The sequence below is a fragment of the Emiliania huxleyi genome (assembly GCF_000372725.1).
Source record: "Emiliania huxleyi CCMP1516 unplaced genomic scaffold EMIHUscaffold_32, whole genome shotgun sequence".
Taxonomy (NCBI): Eukaryota; Haptophyta; order Isochrysidales; family Noelaerhabdaceae; genus Emiliania; species Emiliania huxleyi.
Window position 1 is genome coordinate 1 of NW_005199601.1, and position 22,435 is coordinate 22,435.

At 63.3% G+C, this 22,435-nt stretch overlaps 7 protein-coding genes across 7 annotated transcripts; 3 read left to right on the top strand and 4 right to left on the bottom strand.

The window, feature by feature from the left end:
- Window positions 1-27: 27 nt before the first annotated feature.
- Window positions 28-1,072, bottom strand: EMIHUDRAFT_207551 (hypothetical protein; the record flags this gene model as incomplete). The annotated part of the gene is made up of 4 exons (XM_005773987.1): window positions 28-593; window positions 665-686; window positions 857-907; window positions 1,005-1,072. Coding segments are annotated over 4 exons (707 nt in total), but the record flags the coding sequence as incomplete, so codon positions are not given.
- A 799-nt stretch (window positions 1,073-1,871) lies between these two features.
- EMIHUDRAFT_207552 (hypothetical protein) lies at window positions 1,872-2,487 on the bottom strand (the record flags this gene model as incomplete). Its single annotated transcript, XM_005773988.1, has 2 exons — window positions 1,872-2,168; window positions 2,296-2,487. 2 exons carry the CDS (start codon window positions 2,485-2,487, stop codon window positions 1,872-1,874), a joined length of 489 nt encoding a protein of 162 aa, XP_005774045.1.
- A 2,758-nt stretch (window positions 2,488-5,245) lies between these two features.
- Window positions 5,246-6,573, bottom strand: EMIHUDRAFT_207554 (hypothetical protein; the record flags this gene model as incomplete). Its single annotated transcript, XM_005773989.1, has 4 exons — window positions 5,246-5,272; window positions 5,359-5,421; window positions 5,602-6,235; window positions 6,362-6,573. 4 exons carry the CDS (start codon window positions 6,571-6,573, stop codon window positions 5,246-5,248), a joined length of 936 nt encoding a protein of 311 aa, XP_005774046.1.
- Window positions 6,574-8,782: 2,209 nt separating this feature from the next.
- EMIHUDRAFT_101464 (hypothetical protein) lies at window positions 8,783-9,767 on the top strand (the record flags this gene model as incomplete). Its single annotated transcript, XM_005773990.1, has 2 exons — window positions 8,783-9,517; window positions 9,558-9,767. 2 exons carry the CDS (start codon window positions 8,783-8,785, stop codon window positions 9,765-9,767), a joined length of 945 nt encoding a protein of 314 aa, XP_005774047.1.
- Window positions 9,768-12,803: 3,036 nt separating this feature from the next.
- Window positions 12,804-13,628, bottom strand: EMIHUDRAFT_65224 (hypothetical protein; the record flags this gene model as incomplete). The annotated part of the gene is made up of 1 exon (XM_005773991.1): window positions 12,804-13,628. One exon carries the CDS (start codon window positions 13,626-13,628, stop codon window positions 12,804-12,806), a length of 825 nt encoding a protein of 274 aa, XP_005774048.1.
- Window positions 13,629-14,437: 809 nt separating this feature from the next.
- Window positions 14,438-15,001, top strand: EMIHUDRAFT_207558 (methionine-R-sulfoxide reductase; the record flags this gene model as incomplete). The annotated part of the gene is made up of 2 exons (XM_005773992.1): window positions 14,438-14,463; window positions 14,536-15,001. The coding sequence occupies 2 exons, from the start codon at window positions 14,438-14,440 to the stop codon at window positions 14,999-15,001; spliced, it is 492 nt and encodes a 163-aa protein (XP_005774049.1).
- A 1,094-nt stretch (window positions 15,002-16,095) lies between these two features.
- On the top strand, window positions 16,096-17,056 carry EMIHUDRAFT_435643 (hypothetical protein). The gene is made up of 3 exons (XM_005773993.1): window positions 16,096-16,641; window positions 16,755-16,880; window positions 16,913-17,056. Exons 1-2 carry the CDS (start codon window positions 16,432-16,434, stop codon window positions 16,878-16,880), a joined length of 336 nt encoding a protein of 111 aa, XP_005774050.1. The 5' UTR covers window positions 16,096-16,431; the 3' UTR covers window positions 16,913-17,056.
- The last annotated feature ends 5,379 nt before the right edge of the window (window positions 17,057-22,435 follow it).

Genomic DNA, 22,435 nt, shown 5'->3' on the forward strand with positions numbered 1-22,435 from the left:
GCGAGCTTGTCGCGCGCGGCGCTGTACTCGCCCGACCCGATGTGCGCGCAAGCCAGGTTGTACGCCAGCTCAAACTGCTCCGCCTCGAGCCCCGCGGCGAGCGACGCGCCGTACGACGTCGCCGCCGCCGAGTCGCGAGAGAGCACCAGCGAGGCGAGCACGTTCGTGTAGTGCTCGGCGGCGGTGCCGTCCCCCTCGGAGGCGGCCTGCTCCGCCGCCGCCCGGAACAGCCGCGCCGCCTCGCCGTACTCGGCCTGTCTGTACTTGATCTGCGCCGCGAGCGTCTGCTCGGCGCCGCTCGCGCCGCTGAGGTCCGCCGGCAGCGCCCGCATCGCGTCCGCCTCGCGGCCGAGCTGGTAGAGGGCGTAGGCGCGCTCGTACCGCGCCGGCTCGCCCAGCTCCGCAGCCAGCGCCTCCGCCTCGCCGTACCGGCCGAGCTCCACCAGGCAAGTGAGCTTTGCACGCAGCGTCTCCGCATCCTCGGGCGCGAGCGCGAGCACGCGCTCGCAGGCGGCGAGCAGCGGCGGGAGAGCGTCCTCCGAGCCGGCACGAGCCTCCTCGACGTACCGCGACACCTCCGACAAGAGCGCCTCCTGCATGGCTCGGCCTGTTCTCGCGGCGGCTGATAAAAAGAATTCTTGTGATCCGCTTCAAACCAGCGCACCACACCCCTCTCCTTAAAATCCCTGTGTGGTGGCGGCGTGCCGTTCTCCCATCCCTCCTTTGGGCTTGGCCGCTCTGTGTATCTCGAGACCTCGAGAGAAGGCCGCCCGCAGGCCGGAGGGCCCAAGTCAAGAATTGGCTTTCTTTCGGCGGGCAACCTTTGGGCTGTTTTCTTTCTTTCTTTCTTTCAAACCAGTGGTTCAGATGCGTGAATGAAACGTTCAGATGCGTGCCCCAGGAGGCCCTAGCCCTTGGGATGGGGAGGGGCTACTCGCGGGCCTTCATTCAGAGAGAGATTTTTTTGAAAACACTGGAGGCCCTCGAGCACACCACGTGTGCACCAGCGCACCTCGAAGAGCGGTAGCATGATGTCGAAGGCCTCATCGCTCTGCGGCGCCTGCGGCGCCATGGTCAGCGGGCAGCAATTGCGAGAAAAACTCCCTCGCCGCCTCGCCGTCCCCACCCGGCAGGCGTCTCGCCGCTTTCTTTATAATTTGGGTGCGTTCTGCAGGGTTAAGGGGTAACCTCCGGTACACCGTACACGGAACCATCCCTCGGTGCTCGGAGACCTAGCTCCGAGTACAGGGGGCGTGTCCTGCAGTTAAGCGGGGAAACCTGCGTGGACGTACGTGGGTCTAACCCTCGTCGCCCGAGCCTGACTGTTCTTCGAGTAATTGAAATCTCTAGTCTTTTTTAGAGATTGAGAGCTTAAAGATTTGAAAGACTCCACTCGGGTCTACAGTGCTACCCAGAGATTTGAGACCAGAGATTTGAGATTTGAGACCTCAGTCACTCGGCCTCCGGTGGGAGACTTTGAGATTAGAGACCAGAGACTTGGAGAATGAGATTTCCCACACCAAAAGGAATCTGCGGTCGAGTTCGCTCGAGATTCAAGATTTGAGACTGATTTGGACGGCCTCCAACCTAGAGATTTGAGAGCTGAGATTTGGAGATTTGCGGCGTGAATACTGAGACAAGAGCCTCGAAGCTTCTAGAAGGGTTGGGTGGGTTTGACCTGCAGTGAGATTGAGGTCTGAGGTCTGAGATTTGAGATTGAGATTTGAGATTGAGATTTGGGGCCCGGGGAGCCTGCGGCGCCATTTTAATCTGCGCTCCTCTTTATGGCCTGCGGCGCCTGGCTTGAGCTTGGAAGTGTAAACGAGTCCGCCAGGGCGGTCTGCAAACACGGAGCGCGCTGCGCGCGCGGTCTACGCCGAATTAGATGAGAGGGACAGCGCTATCCGCAAAGGCTCGACCAGCTGCGGCGGCTCGTCGGCAAAGGTCGTCCACTCCTTGGCGTACGGCTCAAAGCCGGTGTGCGAGTGGAGCATCTGCGTGTCGAGGCGCCACAGCATCTCGCCCTCAAAGATGATGTCTCGGGACAGCTGGACGTACTTGCGAGTCCGATCCATCGCGCCGTCATACGGCACCTGCTTGCCCTGAGCCAGCCGAGTTGACTCCTCGGCATATGAGAGGTTGTGCTTGGCGCGGCAATCTGGGCAGCGCTTGCAGTAGAGGAGCCCGTCAAAGCGCCCGTGCGTGCAGTATACGGTTGGACGGACGGGCTCGTCGCTGACCACAAGGCGCACCTTCTGCCCTTGCAAAGCGCAGACGGCGCAGAACTCAAGGGACCAGGTGGAGCGGCGTGGACTTCTCCTGCTCATGGGAGCGCATGGGGTCGAGAAGATCCACGAGAGCGCTGATGCCCGCCTCGCTCTCGATGCTGCTGACGAGGACGTTGATGGTCGTGGACGCGTGCTTTGTTTGCATGTCGGCAGCGATGACCTCTGCGCGATCGGGTGTGTCGACTGGGTAGCGGGCCATGCCGAGGAGAAGCGCGACGATCTCATCCTCACTCTCGAGCGGCCACAGCTTCGTGGAGAACCGCCTCAGGCGGCGGCGAGATGGGCGGCGGCGGCGGCGCAAAGCATTGCAAGCGAGCGTGCTGCTTTCAGTCTCAATCTCAAATCTCGAGTCACGCTGCCCTAAACGAGTAGATTTCGCTTGTCCCGAAATGATGTTTTTCGAACGAAGCGAGATAAAGGCGTTGGAAGGTTGAGGAAGTTCACAGCATTCTGCATCGAAAACGGAATCTCTCTTGCTTGCAGTCTCACAGTCTCAGTCTCCACCCCTTATCGAAATCTCAAACTCCCAAAGCGAAAAGGAATCTTCGCCATTTGAGATCTCACGCGTTTCCTCTAGAAACTCACACCGAGCGACGGGAAGACTGAGATTTCGTGGCTGAAGTCTCGACGAAGATTTGGGAGATCTCAAGGGCGGGACTAAAGAGACTGAGATCTGCCCTGAAATCTTCAGGTCTCACTCCTCTCTCAATCTCTAAGAAAGACTAGAGATTTCGATGACTGTGTTCTTCACCTTCCTACATACATACATACAGAGCTCGCGTTCAACCCCTAGTTCTTTCCACAAGTTCAATCGATCGATCGCGATTTTCTTGGTCTTCAACTCTCTCCCAGGCTCCCAGCTGCGTGCTACTGCTACTGCTCCAGCCAAACGACGGAATCGACGCGGAGAGCGTGGCACTCGAGAATATAATGCTGCAGTTCGCCGAGCTGGCGGCCCGAGCGCATGTTGTCGAAGCCCATGAAAGGGAAGGCCATGGGAGTTCGCCGAACTGCACCCAGAAAGGAGTTCCCGTTGTCGCCGCGCGCAAGCGAGCCGGTGCCGGCGGGGATTTCGTGGCACAGCACGAGCATCTTTTCGTCGTGCTCGTTGAGCGCATCGAAGAGCGACGCCGCCTCCGGCAGGTGGCAAAAGTAATCGCCTGGACTCGGGGCGGAGGGTGCGGGACGGTGGGAGGGGGGTGGGGCTTGGCCCCGGGGAGTGGGGAGAGAAAGGGCGCCGCGCGGGGCGGGGTGGGCGGCGGAAGCGGGTCGCCTGCCAGCGACTCAACGTGACAGATGGCGGCCACCTGTACACACAATCAGTGCTGACTTGGCGACAGCTATGACTGACGATGACGTTGCGCGCGACGGTCACCGTTCCCCGCTTGTCCGATTCGACGATCTGGTAGGCGGCTGTGGGCGCAGAGGTCACCTGTCGGTGGCGGCGTGGGCGTAGCGCCCATCAGTGCACAGCGGGCTGGCACAAAGTGCAGAGGCGAGGAGAGACGAGGGCGCAGGGGCGACGCGGGAGGGGCGGGGCAGGAGGGCGGGCCGGGAGGAACAGGGCGGAGGGGCGGAGGGGCGGCGCCTTAATGGGCGGCTCGGCGGTCGGCCCCGCGTTCTCGGCGACCCACTCGGAATTCTTGGCGGTCGAGTTGGAGCAGAGGAAGGTGGGTGCAGGGGAATTCCCCCTCGAAGCGACCGATTCGGTTCCTCCCCGGGGAACTACCTGGAACAAACTGTCGAAGAACAAACTGTACATTCGCTGAGATACTAGTGCGATGGTCGGATCGTCGCCCTGCCCCTTGCACGGTTGCGCGGCCCCGACCAGAAAGGTTGGATCGTCGGCTTGTCCCGCGCACGGCACCACACCGGCGCAGACTGCCTGCAGGCTGGCTGGAAGTGACTCACCGAGCTCCGGCAGTGGTCCCAGGACCGCGCCCGTCAGCTCCTCTTCGCTTGATATGCGAACCGTCGTTTGAGATGGCGGTAAGGGACTGAAGCCAACCGCCGCCGCGGCGAGGATAGGCAGCATAAACCTGTATCCTCTTGCGCCCCTAACGACTCGTGGCCGAGGTCCCGGACTCACAACCGGTGTATCCCTGCAGGGTTCGGGTTGCTTGGCGTCAGGGGTCTGCGACGCAGGCGTCCACCTTAGGGGACCCCTAGGGTTCTGAGGGCCGGATTTTTTTAAGACCTTTTAAGAGATTGGCGGCTCCAGAGCCGCCTCGGTGCGTTTAAGAGATTGGGCCCATGCTGCCGCTCCCATTTAAGAGACCATTTAAGAGAATCGCACACCGCGCCCAACCTGAGCCATTTGAGCCTAGAGCGTTTAAGCGCGGGGGGAGGCTGGCGGGCGGGCGGGCGAGCGAGCGGGCGGGCGGGCGGCAGAGAGCGAAGCGCTCTCGGGGCCGAGCGAAGAGCTTTCGCCGCCCGTCGGCAAGTTTTGAGTATAGACCATTCATTGGTGTGATCGCGTTTAAGGGCGCGGGGAGGCTGCCGAGTCGTTTGACCGTTTAAGACCGTTTAAGGAATCGGCGGCCCAGCAGCTCTTAAAACTTGCCTAGGCAAGTTTTAAGCCGTTTAAGCCGCAGGCGCCCCAGGGCCCACCCTTTTAAGCCTAGGGGTCCCCTAAGGCGTCCACCCATACCGCGCTGGTGTCCAATCCGAGGTTAATTGTTCTTCACCTTCCTACCTAACCTAACCTAACCTCCACTGTAGGTAGGTAGCGCGTGTTTTTCTCCCGGACCAACCGCTGTGGGTTAGGGGAGAGCGCTTCGCGCCCCATAGCGCATAGGCGCACGAGCTGCCCCGCAGAGAAGATGACAGCCTCTGCGCTGATAGGCACGCATTGTGCCGCCACGTACCCCTTTAAGTTCCGCAATGGCGTAAATTATACTGCGCTCATGTACAAACTAATTTACAATTAGTTAAATTACTCGGCTGCAGCAGCGCACTCACGGCGGCGCGTCCACCGCCGCTCCCTTCGTAAAAGGGGTCCAGGAGTCAGTCGTGGACTGGGCGGCTCAACGGTGCTGAGTTGCACGACTGGTACGGCGGTACGCCACACTGCCAGCGTGCCGGTAATGGCGAGCGCGCAGCACAGCGCAGCACTCTTCAGGCCACTGCCTTCCTCGGCGCTCATCAGCGATGAGCGGGCAGGGGCTCCACACACCAGCGCTTCGGCTTAGTGGCGGTTCAGCTAGGTTCATTGTATACAGCTTGCCTTTGAGTAGTCAGGCAATGCTTCAATATTTGTCAGACCGTCTTGCGGTGTCTTTAAAGTCTTGCAAGTGCTGCGAAGAGATGCTACGGGGCCGTAAATAGCAGTATAGTCCGTCTTGCCCAGGCCCACATTGTCCAGCGGCCACTTGAACCCCGGCTCGCAATAGCCCGCCTCCCACGCCCACACGTCGCGTGGGTCGTGCTTCGCAATAGGCACTGGGAAGCTCTTGACACCCGCCTGCTTGGTGAGCAGCGAGATTGCAGCCTGATCGTGGCGGTGATCGCAGAAGGCTGCATCTTCGTGCTTGGCGTGAGCCTGCTTGCACGAGTCTCGATAATTCACGAAGTCTGTGTTTGCGAAGAGCGACGTGCTGGCATTCCAGCGCTGAAGAAGCTCGAATGCCGCAGGCTCTGCTCGCATTCCAATAATGCCTGCCCAAGAAGTGGCACTATCAAGTTGGGCGTCCGTCGCCACGAGTGCCCTGACCATCGAGTGCTGTGTCCACGCGCGATCACGAAAGCATGGGCTGTGAAAGGTAGCGAAGCTGCCCTTGACTTGCTGGGCGAGGCAGAAGAGTGGCTGCAACGACCGCGCTGGGCTCACAGGCGTATCGCGGTCAAGGTAGTAGAGAACATCCCCAGCGGGCAGAGCGCGTAGCCGCATCATGATGATGTGTGGCTTCCACTGCCAGAAGCCGATCCCGAGAGTCCTGAAGACCTCCCTTGTGCGCATCGAGGGGGGAAGGTGGTTTGCATCGAGTGCTGTGCAGCTGTCCGTACTGGAATCTCTTCGAACTATTGCACATAATGTGTGCGCTGCTGCGCGAAAGCTGCCGTGGCTGCCAAACGTGAGCACGTGGAACCCAACCTTCTTGGTGCAAATGGCCTCATGCTTCACAGCCAGCGGTCGCCGTTGCTGCTGCCAGTAGTAGACAGACGAGCGCTCAAAGAGTGCGCCACCAGCAACGCCACCACATGCGAGCCGCGCCTCGGCGGCGTCCGTCACGTTGAAAAGGACGTGCCGACCTTCTGTGCCGGTGAGGCACCGGAGCGTGCACATTCAGCCGCCGCCGCCGCCACAACGACGACAAGGCCGTGGGGCTTCCGCCGGCAAGTATCACGCGCAGGGTGGTAAACCAAACATGCCCCTTTGTTCTAGAAGGAGGCGTAGAGGGCAAGTCCACCAATAGCGTCGTCAAAGTGAGCTGAAAGCTCGCCAACCCCCGGAGGCCTCCACTAAAGGGTTGACGGGGGTCTCAACCGTCAACCAGCGGGTTGAGCTTGAGGGGGCTCAACCCTCAACCCCTCAACCACCGGAGTGCCGATTTAATTAATTAATAACGTTTGGCGCGCGAAAACTCCAAACGCGCCGTGATAAAATCCTATGCACCGCGCCTTGCGCTTGCCCCGCGGATGACGTCGGCCCTGCTGAACCGGGACGCGGTTGAGGACCCGGCGCTCGAGAGCACGTGTCGAACTCACGGCGCGGGCTCTCTCGGCTACGGGACCGGCCCCAGCTTTGGCTGAGGGCTGACAAGCTGCCGAGCCCAAATCACTGTGAGAGTCGTGATTTCTTGTTGGTTTTCTAAAATCACCGCAATAAATAAATAGAGCATCTCCAGGGAGAGATGGGCGACGCACACGAACACAGAGGGACAGTGCGCACCCCGCCCCGCTCGCAGGGCGTGATCGCACCGCAAAAGAATTCAACGTCACGAGCGCTTTCTCTGTTTTTCGCCGACCCCTCACCCTCAAACCACTGCGGGACGCGGCCACGAAAGGTGTGCAGACCCCACTTCCGGCGGACGCAACGAGCGTCGGGACTCCGTCCCAGCAGACGAAGTCTTCCTCGTGGGCTCCACGGCCCGGATCGCGAGCTCGATCGATACGCGACGCGCTCGGCCTCCGCTGGCGGCTGCCGCAAGAGCGGCTGGCTCACGGCAGCGTCTCGCCGGTTGCCGGATAGGAGAGTACAGAACGTCTGGAGTGTAACTGTGTACGTGAGATCGGTTTTGATAACAAGCACGGTCGATCCGTCAAAGCGATACACTCGTTCCTATCTCGCTGGAGGGCTGGCACGGAGCTCTGTGCCGACAAACAGGAAGAGCCGAGCGGCAAGAAGGGCTCGATGGGGAGCGAGAACCGTCAAAAGAGCTTCAGGTGTAACCTGAAGTCCGTCGTGACGCTCTTGTTTCCCCCCAGGTTTGACCGCGCAGCTTCCAAAACTCGACGATATCTTCCGGAAAGACTGAACATCCCGCAGTGCGGCAGCATGAGAGGCGCAGAGAGGCTGCGAGTGCTCGACGAGTCTTGCGAGCTGCGCGTTCAACCGGGGGGGAACCGACCGCATCAGGGTGGACTTCCGAAACCTCCGTGAGCACGTTTGACGGTTCTCGCTCCCCATCGAGCCCTTCTTGGATCTTGCCGCTCGGCTCTTCCTGTTTGTCGGCACAGAGCTCCGTGCCAGCCCTCCAGCGAGATAGGAACGAGTGTATCGCTTTGACGGATCGACCGTGCTTGTTATCAAAACCGATCTCACGTACACAGTTACACTCCAGACGTTCTGTACTCTCCTATCCGGCAACCGGCGAGACGCTGCCGTGAGCCAGCCGCTCTTGCGGCAGCCGCCAGCGGAGGCCGAGCGCGTCGCGTGAGTTGAAATCGATGTGGCGAGTCGACCGCCAGTCCGCACGATGGCACTGCGACCGCGGCGGCTGCCGGCGAGGGCAGCAGCGGCGCGCGCGAGGCGGCAGCGTAATCGGGTCCGAAGTCCGGACCCGATTTGGGGTGTACACACCTTTTTCCCGAGTGGGAACCCTGGGCACAAAAATCGCAAGGCGCGAAATCGCAACGCGCCGTTGGGCACATGTCTCGCGCCGACCCCCGTCTCTTCGGCCTCGACCATCTGTGTAGCGCGCTGTCGGCTTGTGCGCTGAGCAGCGAGGAGCGCGCCCTTCTACTCACCGAAGCCGAGAAGCTCGTCGGTATTCTTCGAGGCAAACGAGGAGAGGACGAACGAGGATGACGAGCCCGCGGTCGGCCTCATGGCGTTGAATGACCATGAGCTTCAGGCTATTGCCATCGCCACAGCCATGGACGACCTTGAGAGCGTGGGAAACGGCTGGGGCCCGAGCGTCGGCACGAGGGATCTACTGTGCATAGCGTTGACGTGCCGACGGCTGCGCGACGTTGTGTTCGCCATCTGTCCGCCGCGCTATGGCGGCCACGGGGGTTGGCAACTGTCACCACGCGTGCTGACGGTGATTCAGATGGGCTCGGCGTCCGTGGCGCGTCTCGAACTTGCCATCGAACTGGGCCTGCTGGACTGCGGCGACCCTATCGACCAGACAGACCTGTGCGTGGAGGCCGCCGCGTTCGGAAGGCGGAAAGTGCTTGAGCGAGCGGTCGCGGAGGGTGTGCGGTGCTCGACATACAATTTCGACGAGGCGCGTGTCCCACTCGTGCGAAGCACCAAGGTCCTCCGCGGCGCCGCGTACGGTGGGCAGCTCGGCACCATGCAATGGCTCGCCTCGTGTGGCAGTCGGCCCGATGGCGGCGTCATGGAGGCGGCCGCGAGAGCGCGGAGTCGCGAGGCGGTCATATGGCTGCGGGAGCAGGGCTGCGAGTGGGACGAGATGGACCATGCTGGCGCCGTCGAGGTGGGCAGTGCCATCAACGGCTCTCTCGAAGGCTACTGTTTCTATGGGCCGTGGAGCGGGCGAGAGCGGCCAGCGGACCTCTCCTTTGTTCGCTGGCTGCGGGAGCTCGGCGCGCCGTGGTCGTCCCACACGCTGAGCCGGTTGATCGAGTGCGCGCATGTGGACATGCGCGACCTCCACTGGGCGGTGGCCGATGACTGCCCGCTGAGCGACGGGGCAGGGCTGAGTGCGGCGACGGCCGGCCGCGTTGACATCCTCTCGTGGCTGGACGCGCTCGATGCGCTGCCACGGAGCAAGAAGCTCACGCAGGCCGCGGCGTCCGGCGGCCACCTGGAGCGATTCTACGTTCACTGGAGCACCACGCGTGGTTGCATGGCTGCGGCAGCACGGGCACAGCCAAGTGGACTGGAGCGAGGCGCAGTGGGAGCCCCACCGCAAGCGGAAGCAGATGATGTACGACGTGTACTACCAGACGTGCAACTACACCAACGACTCTGCGGATGATGATGATGACGTGTCCTCAGTCGACTGGGTCGACGCGATCACACCCAGGGCCGGTGATGACTATGAACAGTTTGGGTACGATACCGTCTGACTACAATACCTCCGCCGTGGCACTGCCCAATCTCATATGGGGCGGGCGGCGGCGCCCCTCTCCGCGCTCTCATGCGCACGTCCCGCCCCCGCGAGGGCGCCGTAAACGCCCGCGCCGAGAGAGAGAGAGAGAGAGAGAGAGAGAGAGAGAGAGAGAGAGAGAGAGAGAGAGAGAGAGGGAGAGAGAGAGAGAGAGAGAGAGAGAGAGAGAGAGAGAGAGAGAGAGAGAGAGCCAGAGAGAGAGAGAGAGAGAGAGAGAGAGAGAGAGAGAGAGAGAGAGAGAGAGAGAGAGAGAGAGAGAGAGCAGAGAGGCCTTGTGGAGGTTGTGCCCCGCTGGCCGCCGCGCCGCGCGGGCGGCCCTTCAACCACACGGTGACGCACACACGCCGGCGCGCGCCCTGAATCTCTCCTCTCTTTCTCACTTTTTATGGAGGGATATTCTTAGTAAGCCGGCATGCTGTGCATGCCGCGGCCGTTCAGAAACCCTCCCTCGCTCAAATGCGTCTGGCCTGTTGCGCTGCATCCTGCAAGACACCAAGAGAGTACATAAAGGGAGTGGACCGTGAGTTGACCAGGGGTTGTGCGCCTGGCCCTCCTGCTCGGCTCCAGCGAGTAGACAAGTCTTGTCACTAACAGAGTAGAAGGATCTGATCTCGGGGCCGATGTGACCAAGCGCTGGTAGCGTGGTTTAACCTCACACCCATGGTCTCACAGTGTGCCGGCAGTCGCCGAGCAGTGTCGCTCACACAAGCCGCAGCACAAGTGACTGAGGGCCAGTGAGGGCGAGCCCATCGCTGTCACAGCTGTGGCAGCCGCACAGTAGCCTGTGTCAACTGTGCAGAGTGTGTGAGCAGCAGAGGAGCTGCTCTCCAGGCTTCTGTCGCAAAGAGCTGCATGCCACCGAAAGCGCTGTCGAGGTTCGCCGAGCGCGGCGCAGGTTGAGGGAAGCCGCCACCGACGAGCGCGTTGGACTTTTCACTCCGGACAAAAAACGCGGCACAGCGGACGGTGCGGGGCGTGCCGCAAACATAGCGGCGAGGCGCGGGACCGTCTGTGGCGAAGTGGGTCGCGTCCCTCGATTTCCTCAACTCACGGTCCGCTCCCCGTAAATAAAAAATTAAAGTAAAACGGACACCTCTACTGTGAGATGGGTAAAAAAGGAACCGGCCCCCGCCCGTGCGATCTTTGTGCAGGGTTCTTTGTGGGTGTGGTCGGCGACTAGCCGGGGTCGTCCTCCCGATGGTTGGTGGGCGAGAGACCGACCCTTGCTTATTATGGAAGCTCTCCCTAGAGAGAGGAACCCGGCGCTACCAAGCCACCAGTATCTGTAGCGTGCCCTAGGGTCTAGCACTTGGCCAGCTGGCCCTCCTACCCTATCCGGATCTTGGCCTCTCCCGAGTCGGTCGCACTCCTATATCAGCCACGCGCCCCTCGCCCCCCTCTCACTCCCGCGACCACACCTCGATCTTCTTGGGCAGCAGCTGGTTCGACAGGTCCTCTCCATGGCCTAAGCGGCTGAGTCCGCCAGCGCCCCAGCTCCAGACTGCGCCGTCGGCGGTGATGGCGAGGCTGTGGCCGCCTCCAGCCGACACAGAGACGACGCGCTGGCCAGCAAAGGCCTCGACCTTCTTTGGCAGCATCTGGTTCTGCTCGTCGTCGTGGCCCAGCTGGCCTGAGTCTCCATCGCCCCAGCTCCAGACGGCGCCGTCGGCGGTGAGGGCGAGGCTGTGAGCGGCTCCAGCCGACACAGCGACGACGCGCCGCCCAGCAAAGGCCTCGACCTTCTTGGGCAGCAGCTGGTGCTGCTCGTCGCCGTGGCCCAGTTGGCCAGCGTATCCCATGCCACAGCTCCAGACGGCTCCGTCGGCGGTGATGGCGAGGCTGTGGCCGCCTCCAGCCGACACAGTGACGACGCGCCGCCCTGCCAACGCCTCCACCTTCTTCGGCAGCAGCTGGTCCTGCTGCTCGTCGCCGTGGCCCAGCTGGCCATAGGCTCCTGCGCCCCAGCTCCAGACGGCACCGTCGGCGGCGAGGGCGAGGCTGTGGAACGGTCCAGCCGACACAGCAACGACGCGCCGTGCAGCAAAGGCCTCGACCTTCTTGGGCAGCAGCTGGTTCTCCTCGTCACCGTGGCCCAACCGGCCCTCGCCTCCCCAGCCCCAGCTCCAGACGCTGCCGTCAGCGGTGAGGGCGAGACTGTGCACGGGTCCAGCCGACACAGCGATGACACGCTGGCCAACAAAGGCCTCGATCTTCTTGGGCAGCAGCTGGTGCTGCTCGTCGCCGTGTCCCAGCTTGCCGTCCCCGCCGCTGCCCCAGGACCAAAGGGCGCCGTTCGCGGAGAGAGCGAGGCTGAAGTAAAATGACGCCGCCACACCGATCGCGCGCACGCCTCCGGAGGGCGGGAGACGGGTCGGCGTCTTAAGCTGCAACACGCCCTCGCCGTGGCCGAGAAGGCCTGGAATCTCCTCCTCCTCGTCCTCCTCGTCCTCCTCCTCGTCCTCCTCGCCCTCCGCTGCCGCGCCGCACGACGAGAGCCGCCCCTCGCCGTCGATAAAAACGCTGTGCCGTGCGCCCGCCGCCAGCCTCGCCGGCGGGTTAGCCTCGCGCAGCAAGGCATAGAAGCACAGCCACCGCACGGCGCAGCCCTCGCCCTCTGGCTGCGCCGGCGGCTCGTAGCCGGCCTCTTGCAAGCGCAAGCGGATGCCCTCCAGCGCCAGCGAGGCGTGGAAGAGGAGCGAGACGGCCGCGGCGCGAGCGATGTCGGCGGGGTCGCAGCGAGAGACGACGCGCACGAGGAGCTCCGTGGGGAGGTCGAGGAGGCGGGCGGGCGGCGGCGTGCTTGGCGCGGCGGCGGCGGCGGCGGAGGCGGGGGCGAGGCGGCGCGAGTGGCGGCGCGGCGGTTTAGACATCGCGAGAAAAGAATTTTGCGGGTGCTTCGCCCGTGCGAGCTGGGCGGGGTGCGCGCTGTTCCTCTGTGTTCGTGCGTCGCCCGTCTCTCCGGAGAGATGACTGCTGTATTTATTTATTACAAAAATTATTTATCGCGCAGGAACGACCTGAAGTGGGCAAGCGCTCCAGAGGGGCTGTTCCAGAACAGCGCGCCCGCGACGAGCGAAACTGGCGCCGGGCAGTACAGGCCGCACAAGTAGAAGAACGTCGACACGCGCCCGATCACCACCTGCCGCTCGGCTCGCAGCATCGCGAGCACTGCGCGCTCCGCCACCTGTGCGGCGCTCGTCGTCGGAAGTTTGAATATGAGGCCGTCCTCCGAGCCGCCCGCCTGCGCGAAGCCCGTGTCGGTTGCTCCCGGCAGCGCACAGGTGACGCCCACGCCCTTGAGGGCCAGCTCATAGTGCACCGCGTCGCACAGGTTTGACAGCGCCGCCTTGCTCGCACTGTAAGCCGCGTTGAATGGCTGGCCCGCAGAGCCGACGATCGAGCCGATCACGAGCACGCGCCCTTGGCGGCGCGCACACATCGGCGGCGCGAGCGTGCGTATGAGCTCGACGTGAGACGTGTAGTTGAGGCGGGCTGCCCACCGGTGCTCCTCGCGGCTGCACTCCACGAACTCGCGCCGGTCACTGGCTCCCGCTGCGCTCACCAGAGCCCCGCAGTACGCACCACGCTCTGCGAGGGCGCGGAGCACAGCCTCGCCGGCGTCGAGGGTGGCGTCGGCGAGGTCGAGTGGCAGCACACCCACAAGCACTCCGCCGCCACCCTCCGATAGGAGCGCCGCCTGCACCTCCTTGAGCAGTGCCGCGCGCCGCGCGACGAGGAGCACGTTGAAGCCGCGACGCACGAGCTCGAACGCACACGCCTTGCCGATTCCCGAGGAGGCACCAGTGACCACCACGTACATATCACGGGCAGGCGAGAGGGGCAGCACGCGCGAGTACGCGAGGGAGATGGCGTGCCCGAGGAGCTGCAAACTCAGCGCCGCACCGAGTGCCACGAGGAGCACCGCCCTCGAGGACTCAGCCGGCGCAGCGGAGAGCCAGAAGAAGAGGCCGGCGGAGAGGAGCAGCGTCGTGGGGGGTGACATCTTGCGTTGACGAAAGCTGACGAAAGCGTGGGGGGGCCCGTCGTCTAGCCTGTCGCTGCCGTGCTCCAGTTGCCGCGTCAGCCTCTCGCATGAAAAGAAAACGTTCTACACCGTATTGAACGTAGAGCAGAACGGGAGGAAGCCGGGGAAGACGAACCCGAGGAGGACGAAACTCCAGTGGTACGAGCACATAGGAACGAGTCGGCTCTCTCGGCGACGGGAGGACCGGCCCCAGCTTCGGCTGAGGGCTGACAAGCTGCCGAGCCCAAATCACTTTTGTACCCACTCGACGAAAAAATCTCAACACCCCGACTTCTGTGTCGAGTGACGTTTTTCGGAGAACTGCCTGTACGAGTCCGGAGACGGTCTCAAGCCTCAAGCGTCAAGGTGCGTGCGGCACGAAGAGGGTGTCTGCCGCGTGTCCGGTGCCTCGAACGAGCACAGCAAGTGCCTGGATCGTTCGTGAGCACGTCTCTCACTCTCTCAAAACGGTGCAAACGCGCAAAACGGTACCGTATGCACGGCGGTTTGGCTGTAGAGCCTCTACAACAAACTCTACAGCAAAATCGCGCTCTACATCCGGTCTGGGCACGGCACGGCACGGCAAGAAGAAATTCCCAGGTAGAATGGTCGGAGGAATTCTCTTTCCAGAGTACGTCGTGTAATTCTCGTTCGCGGATAGCTACATCGCCGCCGGCCTCGCCGTGGCCTGGACGGTTGACAGGCTCGACGCCCGACTGAACCCAACGGCGACCCGCTCTCCTCTCCGTCTCGCCGTCCTCCGGCTTGGCCTGACCGAGCCGGCGTGGACGTCGCCGCTCAACTTCGGCGTGAGGGACGGCGCCTTCGCCTGTGCTGGATGCAGTGCGATCCTCTTCGACTCGTCCGCCAAGTTTGACTCTGGCACGGGCTGGCCCTCGTTCTGGAGGACTGCAGCGGAGAGCGCCGTCGGCTACCGGGAGGAGTACGCCGGCGGCGGCTACTTGGACGGCGGCAGCGTCCGCTCCGCGACCGAGGTGCACTGCGAGGCGTGCGGCGGCCACCTCGGCCACGTCTTTCTCGACGGGCCAGCCATTGAGGACACGGCGCCCGCGCTGGCCGTGCCGCCGTCAGACCCACGGGCGGGTGCGCGGCGGCCGCGCTTCTGCGTCAACGGCGCGGCGCTCCGCTTCCGCGCCCGAGTGGCGTGAGCGCACGCGCATGCGCTAGTCTGCGAGGCCTTGCTATATGAGTGTGTCTAGTTGAGTTCTGCTCACCTCTGCCTCTGGCGGGCGCGACGTGGATTGCGCTTGTGTAGTGTATATGTTGCAAGGGGAGAGCAGCACTACCCCCACCGCGTGGGCGACCCGACAGCGCAGGGCTATCAACGCACAACGGAGGAGGTACAACCATCCCACTCGACGACATCGGTGATGGGGCCTCTAGCTACGCCGATACATGTAACACCCGACTCCCCCGTAAGCGAACCGCGCCGCCTAGCGTCCCACCCTCTCACCGCCTAAAGCCCCAGTGGCGTGGAGCAGCGTGATATGGATTTCTTTTCATACACACCGAGCGCGCAGGCGCGACACACATTTAATGCATTATGCTCAACCCGACCGGCGGTGGTGGCACGGACGACTTTGGCGGCAACTACCCAACGATTTCGGCTCCGACACGTGGACGGCCTGGACGCGCTTTCCGACTCGGACTGAATATACCGTCGAGGGCCAGCAGCGGCCCGCCCTGCATGACCCCGTGGCTCACACCGCCAGGGCCAGAGGAGCGACGCCACAAGGATGCCCCCTCCACCTCGTGCAGCCTGCCGCGCTGCCTCCACGTGTTCGCGATTAATAATTGTAATAGTGGCATGTGAGAGAGAGAGATAGAGCTCTCACCTGGCAACCCTGTCTGCACGTCTCGCGCGCGCGTGAACAGGGCTCCAGGCCCCAAATGACGTGTGAGTGTTAGAGTTGTTTGGCATGTGCCCAGGTCGTCGGTGGTTGGTATAGCCCGCGTGCAACCGTTAACTTATAATTAGACTTGCTATGTAGACTTTCTTTTTTTCGTGTGTCAGAGATTGGGTCTTCAAGCAAATCTTCCCCTCAGCTTGGAGCACTTGGAGTGCAGTCAACCGCACATAACTAATAAAAAATCAATTCAGGGGTATGGCGCCTTTGGAACCGACCGAGATCTCGGTCGGTCTGATTCGTGCACGCCAAAATCGGATCCCAGCGGATACGGGCTCAGCATTTCGATGAAGAGAGCCTCCTCATGCCCGAACCTGGTGCTCGTCGAGAAGTATAGCACGGGGGGAGAAGGGTGTGACTTTAGCGAGGGCAGCGAGGACAGCGAGGATCTGGCATCAACTCGATACGATTCGCCGAGCCCCCTCCCGATTTTCGTCGCCCGTTCGCAATCGCTCAGCCCTGCCGTTGTCCCGCCCGTTGTCCACGCCTCGTTGAACACCGATGACGATGTCACCGCCCGCCACGGCTGGCCAAAGCAACGACCCGACCCCCCCGCCAAGAGGTCGCTCACCGCCTGCTTCGCGCACCGCCACCTGCCTCCGCCGCCCGACGCCAAACCTGCCTCTCCGATTCTCCGTCGAGTGATTACCCTGCCCTTGGCTTGGGCGGAGATGAGGACGTCGCCGACCAACGACTTCGAGGAGGTCCTCGCGGCTACCAGCTCTCTCTCCCCCTCGTCCTCGAGGAGGTCCTCGCTCTCCTCGTCACCGCTCGGACAGGTGCGCGGCGTTAGGCCCAGTTCCAGTTCGGACCTGGAGCAGGTCGCCGTCCGAACCGGTTTCCGCCGCAATGTCTCCTTTGGCGAGGGCGTCGAGCTCGAGGTGACGCGCCCCCCTCTCCCACAGCCTCGCCGCCCCTCTTCTCTCCCTTGGCCTCCCGCCCCCCTGCCACACAGCAGTGGCCGACGCCCCTCCCCCTTTTCTGGAATGCGCAGAGCACCTTCCTCGTTCCGGATACTCACTACTCCTCGCAGAGCTTGAGCCGCGCCTATGGCGAGCCTTCCTCGTCGTCCGACAGCATGGTCGGCAAATTCCTCACCGTCATAGGCGTTGTGCCATAAGCCCTACCGTAGAGCCTCTTTTCCTAGACGTAGAGAGCACAAGCCATTTTGGCACATGCATGCCCATGGCCATACCGCATACGCGCTGTAGATCATGCAATTGCTTGTAGACTTGTCGTGGAGGCGCGAATCCATGTGGGCGCGAGAGAGCAGCAATAAAAAGAATTTCGTGCGCCGAAAAGCTTAAAAAATAATCGTGTGTGCCTTCGCTTGTTCCTATTAACAACGAAGTCTAGCTCAAAAATAATACAATCCAATCCTCTCGACTCTATCGTGAGCCTGCAGTCTCGTGTCGAGCGTCGAGGGTCGAGGGTTCTAGAGACTGCTACAACTCGTCCCGCGGCGCGACTTTGTCGTGCCCATCCCCTCCACCCCCCTGCCGCCGCTGCGCCCCCCCGATCCGCTGCGCCACGAGCAGCGCCGCATTCGCCCCGCTCACCGCTACCACCTCCATGGCCGACGTCGCGGCCTCGACGGCCGACGGGTGCAGGAGCAGCGCGCCTAAAAAGAAACACAGCGCGGGGGTGAGTCCTGTTTCCGACACCTCCGAAGGGTGCAGGGGCAGAGCGAGCCGGCCGCGGTCTCGTGCAGCACGAAGGTGCCGAGCCCACTCGGCCGGGGTCGGCTCACCTATGACCGAGTCCGGAGAGCCGGTCGATTGGCCAGCGAGGGGGGAGGGCTCGGACCAGCTAGGGGCGGCGCGGATCGCCTGCTCATTCATGAATCGATGCATTCACCGATGAATGAAGGAGTGGTCACATGGGCGACCCCCCTTCGAGGGCGGCTCGCCGGGTACGCGCCGGGAGCATCCCACACGTGCCGCCGCGTGAGGGCGTCGTCGTGGCAGAGAAAGAGCGGCGCGAGGCGCTCCTCCGACAGCGCGTCGCGCGAGAAGAGCTTCCACCGCGGGGTCGGCGACGTTGCGTACAGCCGGTCGCACGCGCCGGGGGAGCGGGAGGGGCCTGCCGAGAGATAGCCGAGTTTATAGCCGAGAGATGGCCGACAGATGGCCGAGAGATGGCCGAGAGATGGCCTGGCGGCGCTGCCTCGCCGAACCGCCCGATCGAGAGGAAGGGAACGTCGGCGTCGGCCGCGGTCAGCAGGTCCGAAAAGGCGGCGTTGAAGGCAAGCGCTTCCTCCTCCGTGCTAGCGCCGTCGTCTGCCTCGCCGTCCGCGCGGGCGCGGAAGAAGGCGGGGTCGAGCAGCCTAGCGGGGAATCGAGGGGAAAGGAAAGGAATCGAGGGAGAATCTAGACGAAACTTGGAAGGGACTTGGCGACCACAGCGGGAGACGGGGCCGAATACGTCCATGAGTGCGTCGTCCGCTTCTAGGGTCCAGCAGCCCCCAAACCAGCGTCACGTGAAGTCGCTGGTACTCCAACAGAGAGCATCGCTGCAGCAGACCGCCGCCGTCCGGTGCGGCGGCGCAAGGGGCAGAGTAGATGACGTGGTCGTAGGTCGCCGCCCCCTCCTCCCCCGCGGCGCCTGTGTACGAGAGCTCGGGCACCACTATTCAAACGATTAAGTCCCCCCCCCCCCCCTTTCCTGGCGGTGCCTGTGTACGAGAGGGTCAGCCGACCCCCTTCGCCCTCCCGCACCGCCCTGACGCTGTGCGACGTGCGGACCGTCGCATTCGAGGCCGCCAGCAGGCCGCGCGCGAGCGCGCCTAATTCATTCAAATTGGTCATCAACTCAGAACCTTTCAGAATCATCCACGCCAGCAGGCCGCGGCGCGAGCGCGCCGTTGCCGCCGACGACGCTGAACGCTGCCGACGAGCCGCCGGCGGCCAGCGGCGCCACGGCGGTGAAGCAGCAGAGGGCTCCGCTCGGTGCCCAAGCCTAGCAGTAGCATGAACTGATCCACTGATTCATCAACTCATTGATTGAGCTGTGGTACGCTCTGCGCCCAACCCTACCCACAGCCGACGCCAGGAGGCTCCTGAGTGGGACCAAGGTGTGGGCCCGGTGGGCTCGGGGTGCTAACGCCTGCCCGCTGCTTCTCTTCCACCTGGTGGTGCGATGGGCTCCCCCCGTGGGGAGATGCCAGCGTGCTGGCGGCTGCCCTCTGTAGCACCAGGTGTGCAAAGGAAAGAGGGGGCTCGGGGTGCTAACGCCTGCCCGTAGTTGTTGTGCATGAGTCCAGCCACCAGCTCCTCCACCAGCCGGCCCTCGCCTGTTCACGGCCACAGCCGTGAAGAGACGCTGTTCACAGCCACCAGCTCCTCCACCGCCGGCCCTCGCCCTCGCCCCCTACCCCCGCCTCCGCCATCGCCGCTGCGCAGGTCATGCGGGGCCACGCCTCCAAGCCCGCCTTCGTTAGCAGCAACCAACTAATTAGCTGACAAAGGAAGGGCATGCAGGCCAACGCCGCTGTGCTCGCCGCGGCAAGCAGGTCGTCGGCCTCGCGGAAGGCGCGCCTGGCGGATGAAACTCAACCAAAGAGTTCACTGATGTGAAGTGCGTGTGTATTTGGTCGCCGGCCCTCGCGGAAGGCGCGCCCGGCGGCTTGCGCCTCGTACAGCCGCGAAAAGTTGGAGATGAACTCGGACCCCCGCCGCCGAAGCCGGTGGAGTGGCCGCAGCCCGTACCGCGAGAGCAGCCGCCAGGCGGTCTGCACGCCGGATGGCGCCTCCTCGAACACAATCCGCCCGTTCGCGCCCACGATACCGAGCCTCCCGCCTCCGCGACCGCGTGCTTCACTGCGCAGCTGCCTGGAGAGGCCGAGTGCAGTCGCGGCCTCTGCAACGTACCGGTTCTGCACGATGGCCATCGAGGCGCCAAGCTCCACGGAGGCGTCACCCTCGCCGGTGTCGAGCGTCCTCCCGCCGACGGCCGATGACCTCTCGTATACGTCGATACGCACCGCCGGTGAAGCATTGCGCAGCCACCAGGCGGCAAAGGCGCCGCCGATGCCGCCGCCGATGATTGCCACGGAGGGAGTCGGTTGGATCGGCTGGGGCGCCTGCGACGCCAGCATGTCGTCGCTCGCAGGCACAGAATTTTTTTATCCTACCAAAAAGCTAGGCCCATAACGCCCTCTATGGAGAGATTTTTTCAAATTCTAAGCCGCTCCCTGTGTGGTGGCGGCGTGCCGTCCTCCCATGGGGCCACCAAAAATGTCAGCAGAGTCTCCTACGGGAATGTACCTAAGAGGTACATAGACTGCAATCGCACTATTCGGAACAACCACGACGCGATCTTTGTCAAGCGCAACAACTTCAACCTGCTGCTCCACGAGACGTTCGGCGGCGGCTTCTCGCCCACCGCCGTTCTCAAACTGCGCCGCCTCGCGCGCAAAGTCGCGCGCGGCAGCGTCGACCGCACGGCCTACTCGCCCAAGTACTCGCTTTCTTTTATGTCCCACCATGCAGAGCGCATCTCTCTCTCTGTTGTGCGAGGCGTGAACCGCGCCATTCGCTCTCACCTGGCAACCCTGTCTGCACGTCTCGCGCGCGCGTGAACAGGGCTCCAGGCCCCAAATGACGTGTGAGTGTTAGATTTGTTTGGTATTGCTAAAAATCTCTCTCTCTCTATTCGGACGCGCGTCGAGATCCAAAACTCGACGCAGCCAAACTCCAAGCCAAATCTGGCCAGCCCCATTCCTACCAACCGTCGGCTTCCCGTTTCCTTGAGGATGACAAAGAAAGACTCTCTCTCAAAGAAAGAAAGAAAGAAAACAGACACGCCAAACGAGGGATGGGACGAGGACAGGGTCCCCACCTGCACGAGCAGGATTCATTTCGCCGCTTCCCGTTTCCTTGAGCACCAGGATGACAGAACTGGCATTGTGGTACGGCGTAATTTTATTCTTTGAGAGCGCCTTGGTGGTTAATTTTATTCTTTTCGAGCGCCGTGGACTGACGTGGACTGCCCGCTCGATGCCGGCGGTCGACAACTGCCGTTCGAGCAGCGTCGATTACCGCCGGCAAGATGAACTCACCTGAAGCTGAGCCGCGGCATGCCGCCCCGCCTGCGGCGTGCCGCCCCGCATGTGTAATGCAGCCCGAGCCAGTCGGCGCCCTCCAGGACGACAGCCTTCTCCTCTCCATCGCCGCGCACCCGCACCTCCTCTCCTCCCTCCTCCTCGCGCTGCCCGCCGCCGACATCGCTCGTCTGCTGTCCGTCTGCCCGTCTCTCCGCGCCGACGCCGCCACGCTCCTGCCCATGACGATGCGGCTCCGCGGCGTGACGCCCGGCTCGTCGCTCCGCGTTGTCTCGCGCGCCGAGGCGGCGCTGCTGCACGAGGACTTCTCCTCGGGCTTCTCCTCTCGCTGGGAGCGCGGCCCGTCGGCGCCGCCGCCCAGCCGCGCGGCCTACCGCCTTCTCGAGGTGACCCCAGGCCCTTCCCGGGGCGGCGGAGCCAGCTCATCCGCTCCGGGTCGCGAGGCGCCTCTGGGCAGCTCAGCTGTCAGCTTCTCCCTCCCCCTCGCGCCGGGCTGCCGTGCCTTGCACGCCCCTTCTTCGCAGCAGCAGGGCGAGAGGGCGGAGGTGCTCCTGCTCGCAAAGGCGGCGGCGGGCAGCCTGCACGCGGCGTGGCGGGGCGTGGCGCAGTGGTGGGTTCAGCCCGCCGGCGACTTCCGTGGCGCCGCCTTTCGCGCCAGCGCCTCTGACCTCGTCCTCACCTTCCACCCGTCCTGGCAGCGCGGGGCTGCGTGGAGGCCGAGGTCGCATTCCAGCATTGCCACGACACCGCATATGCCTCCGTAGGGACCCGCCGCGGCCGCGCCATTTCCTGCGCGTCTGCGGCGGCTGGCACATGAACTTTAGCGGCTGCGTCCGCGAGTTTGGAGGCGCGGTGAGGCCCGGCCGCATCTCCTTCTCGTTCAGCCTCGCGCGCAAGAGCAGCACGCGCGCCTTCTTCAACGTCTACCTGTCGTCCGCGGCGGAGCGATACGCGGACGAGGTTCGCCGTTGCACTCTTTCGCCCCAGAGAGGCGCGTTGCGGACCTACCCGCGTCTTTCTTTCTTCCCCACAGGCGGTCTTTTACGCCGGCAGCCCGGACCACCCGCCCAGCCCGCCCGACGTCTTCACCTTCCTGGCGGGCACGCGGCTGGCTGCTCGCGACGGCTCGGCCGGGCTCATCGAGCGCACAGTTTACGAGACGGAGAACCAGCTGTGGCTGCCGTCAGGGCACAACGGATCCTGTCGAATCCGGCAGCCAGGGGCGCTCAAGGAGGGGCACGGCCCATTGCAAGACTTCCTGAGCCAGGAGGAGGCCGTGCAAGGCGACGGCTGGCAGCGCGTCCAGATGGAGTTCGACTGGGCAGCGATGCGCGTGCACTGCTTTGTCAACGGGGAGGTGATGCGGAAAGAAAATGCCTTTTTGCCAGGAGTGAGTAGACTCGAACAGCTTGCCGGACTGATTGGGCCAGAAGCGCTCCCGTTTGGGCCAGAAGCGCACGAGACGGTCAGCGAGGATGAGGGCGGGGCGCTGCACGCCTCGCTGCAGGGCGGCTTTCGGCGGATCTACCTCTTCACCTGGCTTGAGGCGGACGGCGACCCGGAGGAGGCGCCCGAGGTGCGGATCGCTGACATGTGGGTGGAGCCTGGCCCCG